This window comes from Nicotiana attenuata, unplaced genomic scaffold, assembly GCF_001879085.1.
Source record: "Nicotiana attenuata strain UT unplaced genomic scaffold, NIATTr2, whole genome shotgun sequence".
Taxonomy (NCBI): Eukaryota; Viridiplantae; Streptophyta; class Magnoliopsida; order Solanales; family Solanaceae; genus Nicotiana; species Nicotiana attenuata.
Window position 1 is genome coordinate 183,267 of NW_017671423.1, and position 14,607 is coordinate 197,873.

At 35.7% G+C, this 14,607-nt stretch overlaps 3 protein-coding genes across 7 annotated transcripts in view; 2 read left to right on the plus strand and 1 right to left on the minus strand.

The window, feature by feature from the left end:
* Nucleotides 1–1,647, plus strand: part of LOC109208193 (syntaxin-51-like) — a 5,420-nt gene extending 3,773 nt beyond the window's left edge. For all 4 annotated transcript variants that reach the window (XM_019371253.1, XM_019371251.1, XM_019371254.1 and 1 more), the window contains one exon: nt 1,272–1,647. In XM_019371253.1, coding sequence (XP_019226798.1) covers nt 1,272–1,403 — 132 coding nt within the window. In that variant the 3' untranslated portion in view covers nt 1,404–1,647. The remainder of the gene's footprint in view (nt 1–1,271) is intronic.
* Nucleotides 1,648–4,371: 2,724 nt separating this feature from the next.
* On the plus strand, nt 4,372–8,797 carry LOC109208194 (transcription initiation factor TFIID subunit 6-like). Of its 2 annotated transcripts, none has more exons than XM_019371256.1 (12): nt 4,372–4,620; nt 4,756–4,842; nt 5,240–5,341; nt 5,437–5,545; nt 5,860–5,963; nt 6,045–6,182; nt 6,265–6,315; nt 6,765–6,889; nt 7,157–7,289; nt 7,382–7,507; nt 7,661–7,772; nt 8,315–8,797. In XM_019371256.1, the coding sequence occupies exons 1-12, from the start codon at nt 4,495–4,497 to the stop codon at nt 8,698–8,700; spliced, it is 1,599 nt and encodes a 532-aa protein (XP_019226801.1). In that variant the 5' UTR covers nt 4,372–4,494; the 3' UTR covers nt 8,701–8,797. The 2 variants fall into 2 exon arrangements, with proteins under 2 accessions (XP_019226801.1, XP_019226800.1); XM_019371255.1 differs by having other exon boundaries at nt 4,373–4,620; nt 6,265–6,360.
* A 601-nt stretch (nt 8,798–9,398) lies between these two features.
* Nucleotides 9,399–14,384, minus strand: LOC109208195 (cell division protein FtsZ homolog 1, chloroplastic-like). The gene is made up of 6 exons (XM_019371257.1): nt 13,990–14,384; nt 12,618–12,717; nt 12,011–12,240; nt 10,769–10,936; nt 10,057–10,290; nt 9,399–9,933 (listed from the first exon to the last, which is right to left on the minus strand). The coding sequence occupies exons 1-6, from the start codon at nt 14,239–14,241 to the stop codon at nt 9,667–9,669; spliced, it is 1,251 nt and encodes a 416-aa protein (XP_019226802.1). The 5' UTR covers nt 14,242–14,384; the 3' UTR covers nt 9,399–9,666.
* Between the last annotated feature and the right edge of the window lie 223 nt (nt 14,385–14,607).

Genomic DNA, 14,607 nt, shown 5'->3' on the forward strand with positions numbered 1-14,607 from the left:
AGATGAACTGTCGGGAGATTAATTTTTTTGTCAATTCCATGATCCTGAATCCGTTGAATCACCAAAGAGGTTAAGGAGGAAGAGGAATCTTTGGAGAAGAGACATTGATAGAAAGGAAAACTAGCTGTCTTTATTAAACAAAGTGATTTACGCACAGAGGGGTCAGGGGTGGGCCTAGCTGTTAAAAGAACTGGAGTGACAACCTTGTAGCAAATGTTTGATCCAGAGAGGCGAAACTAGGCGCGCAAGTTTGCCCACCACCAAAAGCCAAAAAAGAAGGAAAAAGAAAAAATAACCTAAAACAAAGTGTCTGCACCAACAGATTTGGAGTATCTACGTGAAATCTGAATGCATTTTTTACCAGACCACATATAGTTTATTGTATTTGGTCATTGGATGAGATCAGAGGCGGATCCACGTGGAGGGACATGGGGCACGTGCACCCATGCTCGCCTCCTTAGGCTGTGCATCACAGGGATATTTTTCGGATAAAGTACTTCATTATCCACGTGGGAACCCATGCTCAAAAGAGCATTTGGTGTAGTGGTAGCATTGTGCACCATTGACTCCTAGGTCTAGTGTTCGAATCCCACTTTCCTATCTTCTATCTCTTAGCTATTTTTCTATTTCTCTTTTTCGTTCTTTTCTTTTGTTCAAAACCCATGTCCTATCTTTCTTTTTTTTCCCATGCATTCTTCCGTTTTTGGGTTCATCCTTTGATATATCCTTGAATTAAATTTTCATTTTTATTGGATTCTTTTCTGTGTTTTCTTTATTCTCTTTTTTAGTTAAATCATTTAGTTTCAAAAACTATAAAAAATGAAAATTAATCATTTTGAATCTTTTCAATTTCAAGTTTCCTCATTTTTCATTACCACTCTCTTTTTGATTAGTTATTTAATTTTAATATATTGAGCTTAGTACTTGTAACTATAAATAATGATGTTATTATTGATAGTTTTCCAAGTTAAATTTTAGAGAACCAGATTAAACGGTGGTCGGATAGTGGTGCACCCATTCTCCTGAAATCCTGGATCCGCCTCTGGATGAGATATATTAGTTTTCTGCTAATTACAACACCTTTGCTCATTCATCCAGTAAAAACTAAAATAAATAAAAGCACCGTGCTCTAATACAGGCACTTGCTCTGTTAGTAAGACAGTTCTTGCCCGTCTCCTTTTCTTCAGTTCTTTTATTCTTGGTGATGGTGAGAATTCTTTACTGTCATTTAATTCGTTCATCTTTCCCGATTCTTCAAAATCATTCAACAGCGAGTGCAGAAAAAGCTTGCAATTTTGAACAAGCGCACAAAGGGTGGTTGCTCTTGCATGTGTCTGCTTCTATCGGCGCTTGGGATTGTAGTTCTTGTTGTGGCAATATATATGTTGATTAAGTATCTGTAAATGCAAAAGAACTAGTGCCTTGGAGTGTGTATGAGAAGTGTGTCTGTGACAACTTGAACATCTCTTTCTATTTCTCCTGTGTAATCGATATTTTTGTGATTGTGTGATCACATTAGTGTGTTGAGACTTGAGACAGGTTTGAAGTTTGAACTCTGTTTTCCTACTTGATATGCTTTCATATGTAGAAAAGACATCGAGAGCAGCTTATAAAGTCTATTAATACCAGGTTTGAGTAGTTTTCTGATAGGCATTAGTACACTGGAGTTCTCCTTGGTTTTGTTTATTTGTTTCTTTAGGTGTGCAATTGTCTTGACATTATAAAAAAAAAGGATGAAGGAAAAAGTTCTTTTCACTTTGGAAACTTGCACCTCGGTATGCTTTTTTGTGATTTTGGAAGCTAACCGAACGTAAGCGTCATATTCGATTTTCGATCTACTCTTAATTTTCTTCATCTTTTTTCAAATAAGACCAGGGAATATACGTTTATCTGTGTGACTCTAATAACTCATCAAGTTATCGTTTTGCAAGAAATTGGAGATTTTAATTTTTAAGAGGTATATTGTGAAAGTGAATTTTTGAAATATTGGTTGCAAATTGTTGAAACGAGCATATAGTTGTGCATATCACAAAGAACGAGTCTGATCAAGTCATCAGAAAGATTCATATTTAAAAAAGGGATAATACATAATTATCCCATTGGGGTTGTAGCACATTACCACCAGGTGCATCCTTATACTTTGCGAGGGTCCTATGAGCTCTCTGTGCTAGTTAGAAGTGTAATAAGAGTGAGAGGTAAAAAAGTTATTTTTATCAGCATTTTTTTCATTAAATATTAATTTTTCTATTTTTTTTTTTTTGGTTTTTTTCTCTTCCTTTCTTTTTCTGTTCTTCTTTCTCTTTTGGCGTGAAACCATGGCTTCCTTCAACCTTCTCCTTCTTCATTACCCCCTCTTTTCTCTGCAAACATAATATAAAAAAGATCAATTTTTTTCCGGTAAGATTACTTTCTGCCGCATTCAGTATTTTATTCAGGTTTTGTGTTGGGGTGCCGTTGTTTTTGGAATCTAAATAGAGTTTCTTGTTGTTGATGATTTTGGTGTTTGTTAATATTTTTGATTTGTGCAATAGTTTGATGGTGCTGAATTACTTGAATTTTCTGCGAATTCTTCAAATTCACCATGCTAACAAAAATTCCGACGAATTCTTCGCCGGATAAACTGGGGACCAAGTTCAAAGATTTGAAATTTGAAGCAATCACTTAATTGGAGATCTGAAATTTCACCAATTGCAGAGAATGAAAAAGGAGAAAAGAAAACAAAAAGATAACAAGAAAAATCGACTGGTGGGAAAGGACCCATCGATTGTAATAGAAATTTTAATTTGGCGGTGCTTAAATTGATTTCCAGTGGACATGGGTGGTGGTGACAGTGACTATGGTGGTGCCACTATTGTGTCGGAGAAGAAGAAAACAAAAAAGAAAAAGAAAAAGAAAAGAAAGAAGTAAGAAAGAAAAGGAAAAAAGGTAAAATGAAAATAATAAATAACAAAGAAAAACAGTAAAAGAAATTGTTGTGGCAAAATGTGATTGGTACGTGTTGTCCACTAATTTTCTCAAAACTGGTACTAGACGCAAATGGAAACTTATTTCACTTCAAACAATGATAGAAGATTCATAGGACACATAAAGTTTGAGGATACAACTGGTAAAGTGATATAGGTTCGATGGGTAATTATGTATTATCCCCCTAAAAAACTAGAAAGTGGAATCTTATGCGCTACTGCTCGCAGCAAAACAAGTTGAAAGTAATTCAATTGCTTTTAGACACTATGTACAATCAGACCTTTCTATACAACATATTTATGTAACAACACCTTGCTAAAAAAGTCAAACTTTTTCTGGAGTCAATTTTTATGTTATGTTATAATATATGTTATCTATAACAACATTTCTCTATAACATCCAAAAGATATTCGGAACAAACAAGGTTGTTATAGAAAGGTTTGACTGTAAAACCTACGGATGTTCATGGTTCGGTTTGGATCGGTTTTTTCCTAAAAAGAAACCAAACCAAGTAAGTTGGTTTTTCAAATATTGGAACCAAACCAATTAAGTGGTTTTTTAGCGATTCGATTTTTTCGGTTACTTATCGGGTTTTTTCTTAAATATGAGATATACACTATCGAATGCATATTCCGGCGACTACATTTTAACACTATCAAATCAATTGTTCTTTGAGAAATCTATCATTTACCAAGATATATTGATGCTAACTGAATCAAATAGTGATGAATAGTTTACGTACTCAATTAGAAATTAATTATTTTTAACATGAAATAAATTCTTGTACTTAGCAAAAGAACACTACCAATCAAACTAGAATGTAAAGGCAAAGAATAAGATTGTTGTAATAACAAAGAACTAGACTAAAAATATAAATGACTAATATGTACCATAAAATTTTAGAAACTTTATTTAAAAAAATATACATATATATATATATATATATATATATATATATATATATATAGGTATAATAATAAATTTAAATAGCTACTTTTATAGTCGGTTTGGTTCGGGTTTTTTCGATTATCTTTTGATTAAAATCAAAACCAAACCAAATTAGATTGGTTTTTAAAATTCAAAACCAAAACCAAACCAAATCTAAAAAGTTTCGATTTTTTTGGTCAGTTTGTTTTGGTTTGATTTTTCGGGTTTTTGTGAACACCCCTAGTAGCACCGCTTACACTGTCTAAAAATATTATGAAAATGATACAAACTTCAAATATTAAAAACACAAAATAAATTGAAATTGATAATATTACTTAATGATAATAACAAGAACAATAATATTATAACATTAATATAATAATAATTAATAATAATAATAATAATTATAATAATAAATAAAACTCAAAGCTAACTCACTTTATCGAAATTAGATTTGCGAATAATAAACTAACTAAATTTTTTTGTGAACACACGGGTAAGTTTTCCCCTTATTTGTTCCAGTTGGTGTTTTCTTCCAACTTTCTTTGCTCCGGCATATCCCCTCGACCCTACGTCTGAAATTGTCACTGAAACAGCATAAAAATGAGCATAGTGCCGAAAGAGACAATAGAAGTGATAGCACAGAGCATAGGAATAAGCAATTTATCACCGGATGTCTTGCCTGCTCTCGCCGCCGATGTCGAGTACCGTATTCGTGAAATTATGCAGGTGAAGCTCGCATTAATTTATATACTAAATTTTGCCGTTCCTGATAAGTTTGAGGATATAAATGCTGTGATTCTCTATTTTTGTGATTATCGCGCACTTTATGTTAATTTGAATGATTTTAATTCGATAATGTAGGAGGCTATTAAATGTATGCGCCATTCGAAAAGGACTACTTTATCTACTGATGATGTCGATTCTGCACTCACTTTAAGAAATGTGGAGGTACGTACCTCTTCTCTCCTTTACGACTCTATTGCTCATTGGCTGAGGCATATCCAGGTGTGTAAAGTATGTGGAGTATCACCGAAGGCGGATCCAGGATTTGAACTTTATGGTTCTGGATTGTAGGACAGCAACCTCAAATGCTAGTAACTTGGTTCTGAATTTAATATTTCTATATATTTAGTGGGTTTCTGTTTGGGCCAAATGCCGAACCCCTATGTTAAACCCTAATGTACATTCCTGGGCCGCGGCCCCTAATGTACATCCAGTGTTGCTCATTGGCGTGGTTCGGATGTAATTTGTCATTGCCCTTGCCTAGTCCTTTTTGGGTTCTTGAAACTGTCTGTTCTCAATCTCATTGATGTTGTTTCCCTTTATGTCGGTGTGCCTTGAGCAGCCAATATATGGTTTTGCTTCAGGAGATCCCTTGCGGTTCAGGAGAGCTGCTGGGCATAAGGATTTGTTCTATATCGAAGAGAAGGATGTAGAATTCAAAGATGTAAGAAATTTTGGATATCTCAGGTCCCTTACCAACTTTACTCTTTAGATTACTTTAAGTCATGCTTATGGTAAGTTTCTCTTATTGTGTTTTAGGTGATCGAAGCACCTTTGCCGAAAGCACCATTAGATACTGCTCTTTTTGCTCACTGGTTAGCTATAGAAGGGGTACAGCCTGCTATTCCTGAAAACCCTCCACTTGAAGGTTCGTCTTTTACAATAACTTTAGCAGCAATTAGCTTGTGTAGACATGTCAACGTACATAGGTGATGGTTTGTCCAATTATATGTTGATTGCTACCCGTTGTTTTATCAACATGATATTGATTCTCATTCTCTTAATTGTCCTGGTTTGGAATTTCTTTGTCTTCCCTGTGGCTGTAAAGAAATGGAAGAGGATAGTGATGAAACAGAACCAATTAAAATATCTATCTACAGATGATATTTTACATGTTGAGACTTACTCTTACTTGTCAAAAAATATGTTATACTTGTGACTGATAGATTAATATCATGGCAGCACTTGCTCCGCCCGCTGATAACCGAAAGTCTGAGTATAAGGAGGATGGAGTTCCTGTTGATCTTAAAATACCTGTTAAGCATGTCTTATCCCGTGAGCTTCAGGTACAACTATACTAATATGGTTGTGTCATGTTTGCTCATCCTATATGATTCTATCCTTATGCATCTTTGGTTGTTTTGCAGCTTTATTATGACAAGATTACAGAACTTACCGTGAATAAATCTAACTCCCCTCTCTTTAAGGAAGCTCTAGCAAGCTTAGCAACAGACCCTGGACTCCATCCTTTAGTTCCTTACTTCACTTATTTTGTTGCTGATGAGGTAAGTCTAAGATTCAAGTTCAGCAATGTAATATTTGTAAGTGACAGATAAATGATCTAATGATACTACTGTTTTATGTCAGGTTGCACGGAATTTGAATAATTTTGATCTCCTTTTTGCTTTGATGAGGCTGGTCTGGAGCCTTCTTCAGAATTCTCATTTACATATTGAACCTTATGTGGGTCTATTGTTGATACATCAGTACCATTTGCTTCAGTTTATTTATCCTTTAATTTATTCCAGGAATGCACGATAAAAATTTATAATCTGTCTGTAAAAAGCTGGTTATCCTTGATGACTGTGTTTAAATTTTTTTTAATGATATTTATTCCTTTATTTTTCTAAGGAGATGCCAAATAAAACAATAAGCAGATGTCCATAAAAAAAAGAGATGGAGTCCGCTTTCACGGACAATATTAGATTTTCTTTATTCTGAATAAGTTCTTAAATTACTTTGTTCATTAAATTGGTGTCTTTCACATAATTGGAAAATTGGTTTGGGCTTAATTCTGCAACTTTTTCTTTGGGTCTGAATGATGTTCCCATAGTTGCATCTGATGATTTTTTTGTTTATCTTTCCAGCTGCACCAGTCGATGCCATCTGTAGTGACATGCCTTGTTGCAAAAAGGTTGGGGAATAAATTCTCTGATAACCATTGGCAACTTAGGGACTTCACAGCAAAGTTGGTTGCTTTAATATGCAGGCGGTAGGGATCTCTTTATTCAGTCATTCTCTTGGTTTTGTTTCATCAAAGGCTAAAAAGGCATGCATCTCCTCTGCTGTCTACTATTATTATTGGGTTCCAGGGGAAGAGGGTGGTTGTATATCTGTATAATTGTTGACACATGTAGATCATTTCGTAATCTGCTCGAATGACGGTGCTTAGCAATTGGTGATCTTTTACTCCCATGATATTGGTTAATCTCCATATTATCAATTGGAACTGTGTTGCTCACAAGTTAAAGCTGTGCAGCTATGGTCATGTGTATCACAGTCTCCAGCCACGTATTACGAAGACTTTGCTGCATGCTTATCTTGATCCAACTAAGGCACTGCCCCAGCATTATGGAGCAATTCAAGGGCTAGCAGCTCTTGGATCTGGTGTGGTATCTCCTTGTTATCCCTGTATTTTCTTTTCATCTTTTTATTATTTATAAATTTTAAGCTGCAATCTATGATGTTTATGAATTTTGTGTAGGTTCGCCTACTTGTGCTGCCGAATCTTGAGGCTTATTTGCGATTGCTGGAGCCTGAAATGCAGCTTGAGAAACAAAAAAATGAAATAAAGAGACATGAAGCTTGGCGTGTATATGGAGCCTTGATGGTGACTTGTTTGCAATGCTCTAAGAGTTTTTCATATCAATTCGTCATCTTAATTCTTTGTAATGTTTTATGTTGCCTAACATGAATTTTGGCTTTTAGGATTAATGTTCTGCTTCACTGATAAAAACTCTTCCAACTGTGTTTTCGTTCACAGTCCGCTGCAGGTCTATGCATGTATGAGCATTTCAAGATGCTTCCTGCATCTCTATCTCCATCGAATTGGATATTCCTGAAGAATAAATGTAAAATCGCAACAACATTGTCAAGTACGTAGCCATCGTTTACTACAGTCAATAACTACAACTTTTAATCATTCAGGTTTTTTGAAGTTGTAGTATTAAGTTGTCCACTAAGCATGTCTTTCTGCTTTTACTGTCCTTAAAAATGGTCTTGGGAATGATATGTTTTGTCAAACAGATCTGTGGATTTATATTTTTTTTCTGTATCAGATTGCCATCGTTTTGTGGGATAACGTGGAAATTTTATGCTAAATTTCAGAGCGCAAGCATTTTCCTGTCTGAAACACATTTGAATGATTTAGTGTTTTCACGTAGTATATAGATACTCCGTACTAATTAGTAACTCAGTAACCCCTTATATATCTTAAAGCATTTACTGTGCAGAAATATAATTTTGTGCAAGTCTGTATATCTCCCTATAAGCTTTTGCATTGTTGGTTCTGCCGTGCTATCTTGGAAGTCCTCTTCCATGGATGTCTTCTGGCTCCAATTGCTAAGCAACGCTAAACGTTATTTTTGTCATCCTTGGTTATAATGCACTTTTTGAATGCCTCTTTATAATTGTCTAGATAAACGCAAAGCGAGCATGGACGACATGATCTCACAGCCCCCACCCAAGAAATTAAACATAGATGGTCCGGCAAGTCCAATGTTATCAAGTTCTTTGCCAGTAGGCATACAAGGAGCTATTGGTGGAAATGCCACAACCCTGGGTGTTACAGATGCGAGTTTATCATCAGGGCCACAAGGCTTGCAAAATGAGAATGCGAACAATGGGATGAGATCTAGCAGAAGAGAGATTGCTGGTGGGAAAATCCAAAAAGCACCAGCTGCTTTTGGTCAGGCCTCAAAGAAGGATATGGATGCAGCAAATTTGTTGCCACCTCTATTTGAATATTTTGGTGACAGTATGTTATTCTTTGCACCTTCACCTGAGTTGTCATTCTTTTTGTGATCTTGTAGTGGCTGTAATAGGAAGGCAGGTTGCATAAATGAATGGCAACTGTGATTGTTCCCGTTTATAAGTAATAAACTTATATTGTTTTACTATATACTGCATCTTCTCTTTTGATCCCATATCTTAAATATGATTCCCGTAGAAGAGGATCAAGATCAATAGCTTTGGCCGGGATACAGAAATATGAAATGTGCAACAGTGCAAGTATAATGCTTTACATCATGCGTCTCTATCCAAAGAAGTGTGCTAATTAGTTTGATATTTTGCCAACCCCTTGGGAGAAGCGTTTAAGTTGAGTTGCCGTTATCATTCTCTCTGTGCTGTATGTAGCCTGTATAGCTCAGATTGCAAAAACTATTTGGATTGTTGAATTTGGCGTGCAAAAAAAAAAAACTCGGATGTTCTAGAATGTTCCCTGAAATGGTCAATACCTTGGGGTTTGTTTGGTTTGAGAACGGGATTAGGTTGTTACTTGATCAAGTTATACCGAGGGAAATACAAGTAAGATCTGTAATACTTGTTGAGTTGTACCATGCCTGGTATACGGTATAATAAATGTTTTTAGATATTTAGACGATCTCATACCAACAATTTGATATAAATTCCAGCAAGGTATTTTTGCCAAACTGTACAGCGAATAATCATTAAGTAAGGTCTATGCATAATTAAGAGATACTAAGCATGTAAGAGCAAACTTTTCCAACCAAAGTGACTAATTTACGTCTCATGTTCATTAGAGAGGAAATCAACAGGCAACGAATTTTTACAGGCAAAAACGTGCTGTACAGGCAGATCACAAGAGAGCACAGCAGAGTGTGAAAATGTGATGCTTTTGATAAGAATCATCACTAGGTCAACAGCCAAAAGCAAACACCAATCAGTAAAACATATAAATACAAAGAAATTTTTAAAAAAAAAGTAAGAAAAGAGAGAAATGAAGCCGTAACAAACTATATAAAGGAGCTAAAAGAACAGCCTCCGAGTAGGTGTTCGCGATGTTGTCGAAGGTGAGGTTGATGACCTCAGGGTAACAGGTGATGCCATGCTTTCTTGGATTACTTGGCCCTTATCAGCAAGCTTTGCACCTCGCGGGTCAGAGAGAAGAGTCTTCTGAAAAGACTGGGTGAAACCAGTTGCAATTATGGTCACATGTATTTCACCATTGTAGCGTTCATCCACAACAGCACCAAATATGATGTTAGCGGAGGGGTCAGCCAGACTGGTAACAACCTGTGAGAAATATTGCCAGCATTTCAGCATTACATATATCATTCTCATTTTCCAAACAGAGCTGAAGGTTTCTTTAATATTTCTGGGGAAGAAAGAAAGAAAGAAAACAACACTCATCATCACCTGAGACACCCTATTCACTTCCTGCAAAGTTATGTCTTTTCCTCCTGTAATGTTGTATACTACCCCAGTTGCAGACTGAATAGACGATCCAATTAGAGGGGCAAGAGTTGCTTGTTCGGCTGCTTCTTCAGCACGGTTCTTGCTTGATGAAACCCCAACTCCAAGCATAGCAGTTCCAGAATCTTTCATCACTGCCTTTACATCGGCAAAATCCACATTTACAAGCCCAGGTATCTGCAAATAGAAGGACCACTTCAGAATTTATGCAGATTTATAGCACATAATGCGATAACGTCTATAAACATGCTAAGTTGCAAATACGAAAATTACCAGTCCTGTTTTAGTCGGGAAAGTTCTTTTCTGAAGCCTTTCATGAGATATTAAACGAACATAACCTCTGCAATATTATATTTAATACAGAAAAAGTCCATCATAGAAGATTCGTTAAGACAGTGAAGCAACTGGATGGCATGCCACAGTTCATTACTCTTGAACCTTTTTGCATTTAACGTTCAGTCGCAGAAAATGCTATATTGATTAAAAAACAAGTAGGCCTCTTTTTTATGCCAACGTGTGTTCGCAAGTGTGTTTTTGAGAATTTAGTAAAGTAACTAAAACCAGTACGATGACATTATACATTTGTATAACACAACAAAGAATTTCAGTATATCATTGAAAGAGAGAGATACTGGATTTCGACAAAGGAACTCACAGTAATTATATCGGAAATTCCCTGGACACCTTGACGTAATACATCATCAGCAAGAAGAAAAGCATCTTGAAGTGGTGTCTGCTCATCAGCAATATCTAGCAGACGGTCATTGGGAATTACTATAAGGGTATCGACATTTTTCTGAAGTTTTTCGATTGCTTCCAGAGCCTGTCGGTCAATAAGTTAAATAAGTTACATGAAAGGATATGGATGATAGGAGCATAAAACATACCATGGAAACAATATTTTTAATGATAAGGAACATAGGACATTGGCGCAGAAAAGAAAATAAGCCAGTTAGAAAAGTCAGAATTATGTTCAGGTTCAGGCATATGAACACTTTTGCCTTAGAGAGCAATCCATTTCCTTTAGATCCATCAAGCGCCAAATGTTTGTCAGCGCTTCCAGTTATTATAATACCCAGGTTAAGCGCATAATGGGATTAAAATGAGGCATAGAGAAAAGGTTTAGTTTTGTTGGTCCAATTACATTAGCTATGGTGTTTGCCAAGAGTCTTATAATTTGTTTAGATATTGGTATGTTGGTAGAAAGGAAGAGAATCTACAACATAATATGATTCTCTACAAATTTTACCCAATCTAGAGAAAGTTCCTATGGTCATCCTTCTACGGGTGAGATACTGAAGACTAATCATCCTGAGGCTGTGAGGCAGAGGCGTATTCGAAGGACCATATTTTGGGAGTCATTTAATAGCGAAGGAAATATTCCCATACCACCTAAGCATGACAGCTATTTAACATAAGTTTGAAGCTTTATTATGTTCCCTCTAGATGTCTAGAGTTCATCAATATTAGCTTATGTTTGAAGCTTTACACAATATGAGTTTCCTTACGCATCTCAATATTTCATCCCTAAACTTGCTGTACAACTCAATGCTATGTTCATTTCCTTTCTTCATCCTTACCTCACTCCCTTTCACATCAAGCATGTTTCACTAATCAATGGAAATTGAAAATGCATCTTCATAAACGATTTGCACCTCTAAGTGGAAATGTCCCGTTTTTAGAGCAGTTAAACCAGAACCAGAAAAAGTAGCCTTTCCAATTGCTTATTCTTTTTCTAGCAATTTCTTCATTGTGAAATAAACATTCCTCCCTTTTTATGCTGGGACCTCCTAACATGCTTTAACATTTTCTAGTTGTTGTGAAATGAAACATCCCCAAAAAGTCTAGGAAAAAGAAGCAAAATTCTATTCTCCAAGGAGCTGAAAATGGCACCTGCCTGCACGGATCTTTTACGTCCTTCAAAGCTGAATGGGTATGTGACAACACCAACAGTCAAATAGCCTGCTTCTTTTGCTATTTGAGCCACAACAGGAGCAGCACCAGATCCTGTACCTCCACCCATTCCTGCTGTTATGAACACCATATCTGAACCTTTTAGAGAATTTGCAATGGCTTCCTTTGACTCCTCCGCTGCCTGTTCCCCTAAAAGAGGATTGCCACCAGTACCTGCATTTCAAGAAGCAACTTACGTAACAAATCATTACATCAAATAAAGAAAGAGTTACCTAGCTTATCAAGAAGCATAGAAGTGTTTAAAAAGTTAGACTGTTAAACACAAGCCTCAAAATCAATAGCAAAACAAGAAGCATCCACATCTAGAGCAACCCGTGACAACACGTGATGCCATATAGGCAAAGTAATACTATGTCACTTTACAAAGTCAGGATAGAGTATAACTTTCTTGATGCTAGCTTCTGCCGAAGTTATTTTAACATGGTTGATATTGATATAAAAAACTAGTACAATGTTTGATTAATGAAAAGCTGCTAGAATAGAGAGTCTGAAAGAATAATATTTTTATAGAGAGACAGAAGAGTGCTAACCAAGCCCGCGAGTCAGAAGTTCTCCAATTTGAAGTGGGTTCTCAGCAGCAGACTGAAGTAGTGCTTGAGCATCAGTGTTTATAGCATAGAAGTCAACACCCTATTTTTGGAGATGCAACAATGAGATTCGTCATGTGAAATGAAGGGATTGAATCATCACATGAGAGTCTCAACTAATATTCATTAAAAGAAAGCAAACTGAAGAATCATCATAAACAAATAAGTAAAACGATTTCTAGCTTTTCTTCATGGCACGGATTTGTTAACCAAGCCAATGATAATACATATACACCCTTGTGAATTCAATAGCAACGCCAAGAAAATAAGGGAGTCAATAAAATGTCCAAATTTTTTCACTTGAGGGTTACAGAGAATCCAAGTGTAACTACTTGGTTGCTAAGAGAGAAAAGGAAATCTTAAGTCAAACAAACAAAGAGGATTGATATTGAGTTCCTGTCTTCTAAAGTATCCACAGGAACAAAGCATAGAACATGATCCCAAGTCTTGTTTTTGGCGTTATAGAACATAGAGCTGTTATCACTTCTTTATTTTTTATATAACCGAGAAAATTCGAGGACCAACGGCTGCGTATGGCTCAAACCTCACTGGATAATGGGCCCTCCCCTCGACTTCTCCACTTAAATACCAGGCTCTTGTCTGCAGCTATTATCATTTCTTCATTATAAATTGAGATACTCAATTTGATGCATAAATACATAGAATAGTAGTAGCAAGTTGTGTTACAAAAACAAGATAAGGCCATTTGTATTATGGAACAAATGGTTTTGATATTCTGAAGCAGGAAATGCAATTTGTTGTATTCTGGAGCAGGTAACCAATCGTATTTTGAAGGTTGATAACTTAAAATTCGTCTTCATATAAAGTACTCCATAAAAAATAAAAAATAAAAACTAACTAGAACTTCAGAATTAGAATTAACAACATTCATAACTTGTAGTATAACAGTTAAAATAAGATCAAAATGATAAGGAAGTAAATGCTCGCTACTACATTGGTTACTCAGTCCATACAACAATGCATTTTGGTGAAACATAGTCCAAATTTTCTTTTTATTTTCATTTCTGTCCTCAAAAATACTTCTGGGGGGTCTAATTGCTAGCTAATTTGAAAAGAGTTGCTTAAATTAGGTACATACAAGATGAGCAAATAATAACAAAAAAAAAAAGCATTCCAAGACCCTTTTTTCATATACTGGACATGAGAAAGGAACAAAATTTGAAATTACATAAAAAGGGGGAGTGCAAGACTCAAAATTTATATATACAGGTAGCACAGAAGACACAAAAAAGAAACAATTTTGAAAAACACAAAAAGGGACAAAAAGATAAAAAAGAAAAAGGGATAAAAGAACCTGTAAGCCACTGCCAATCATACGGTTAACGGCATTGTTACCACCGCCACCGACGCCGATAACCTTAATCTTAGCAGAATCAAAAGGAGTAAACGAACTCGAAATGCTGAAACGTTGAGGTTTACATAAGCTTTTTCGGCGAGCTTTGGTGAAGCAGCATTGTTTAGGAATAAAGGAAGAGTGGTAAAAAGCAAAGGAAGGAGAAGAAGCTGCTATCTCTGCTGGGTTTGAGAGTCCTAACATGGTGGCCATTGCTGTTTCTGCTCTCTCTGTTTGTTTGGTTTACACCAAAATGAGAGGAAAAATATCTGGCAAACAAAACAAATTCAAGAGAGGTTGGGGTATTGTTGTTTTTAGGGTTTTAGAACAAATAAATATTTTGTTTTACTCCTCTCACTTTCCTCTCTCTATGGTACACTTTATCTCTTCTTTTAAAAATTTTCTCCTTTTGTTGTTATTATCTTTTTTGCCCCTTTTTATTTGAGATTGCGTATTTTTACTAATTTTTTTTATTTTCTTGAGCCAAGAGTCTATCAGAATTAACTTTGCTAAAAGAACTACACACTACCTTCCTATATCTTACTTGTAAGATTTTACTGCTTTGTTGATATTATCTTT

Excerpts from the sequence above, each read along its gene's own strand:
- LOC109208195 (XM_019371257.1), bottom strand. The coding sequence starts at position 14,241 with ATGGCCACCATGTTAGGACTCTCAAACCCAGCAGAGATAGCAGCTTCT. Across the intron at positions 10,937-12,010 it reads GACGTAAAAGATCCGTGCAG|GCTCTGGAAGCAATCGAAAA; the intron begins GCAGGTGCCATT and ends ATTGACCGACAG. Across the intron at positions 9,934-10,056 it reads AAGTGAATAGGGTGTCTCAG|GTTGTTACCAGTCTGGCTGA; the intron begins GTGATGATGAGT and ends TATTTCTCACAG.
- LOC109208194 (XM_019371255.1), top strand. The coding sequence starts at position 4,495 with ATGAGCATAGTGCCGAAAGAGACAATAGAAGTGATAGCACAGAGCATA. Across the intron at positions 6,183-6,264 it reads CTTATTTTGTTGCTGATGAG|GTTGCACGGAATTTGAATAA; the intron begins GTAAGTCTAAGA and ends GTTTTATGTCAG. Across the intron at positions 6,890-7,156 it reads GTTGCTTTAATATGCAGGCG|CTATGGTCATGTGTATCACA; the intron begins GTAGGGATCTCT and ends AAAGCTGTGCAG.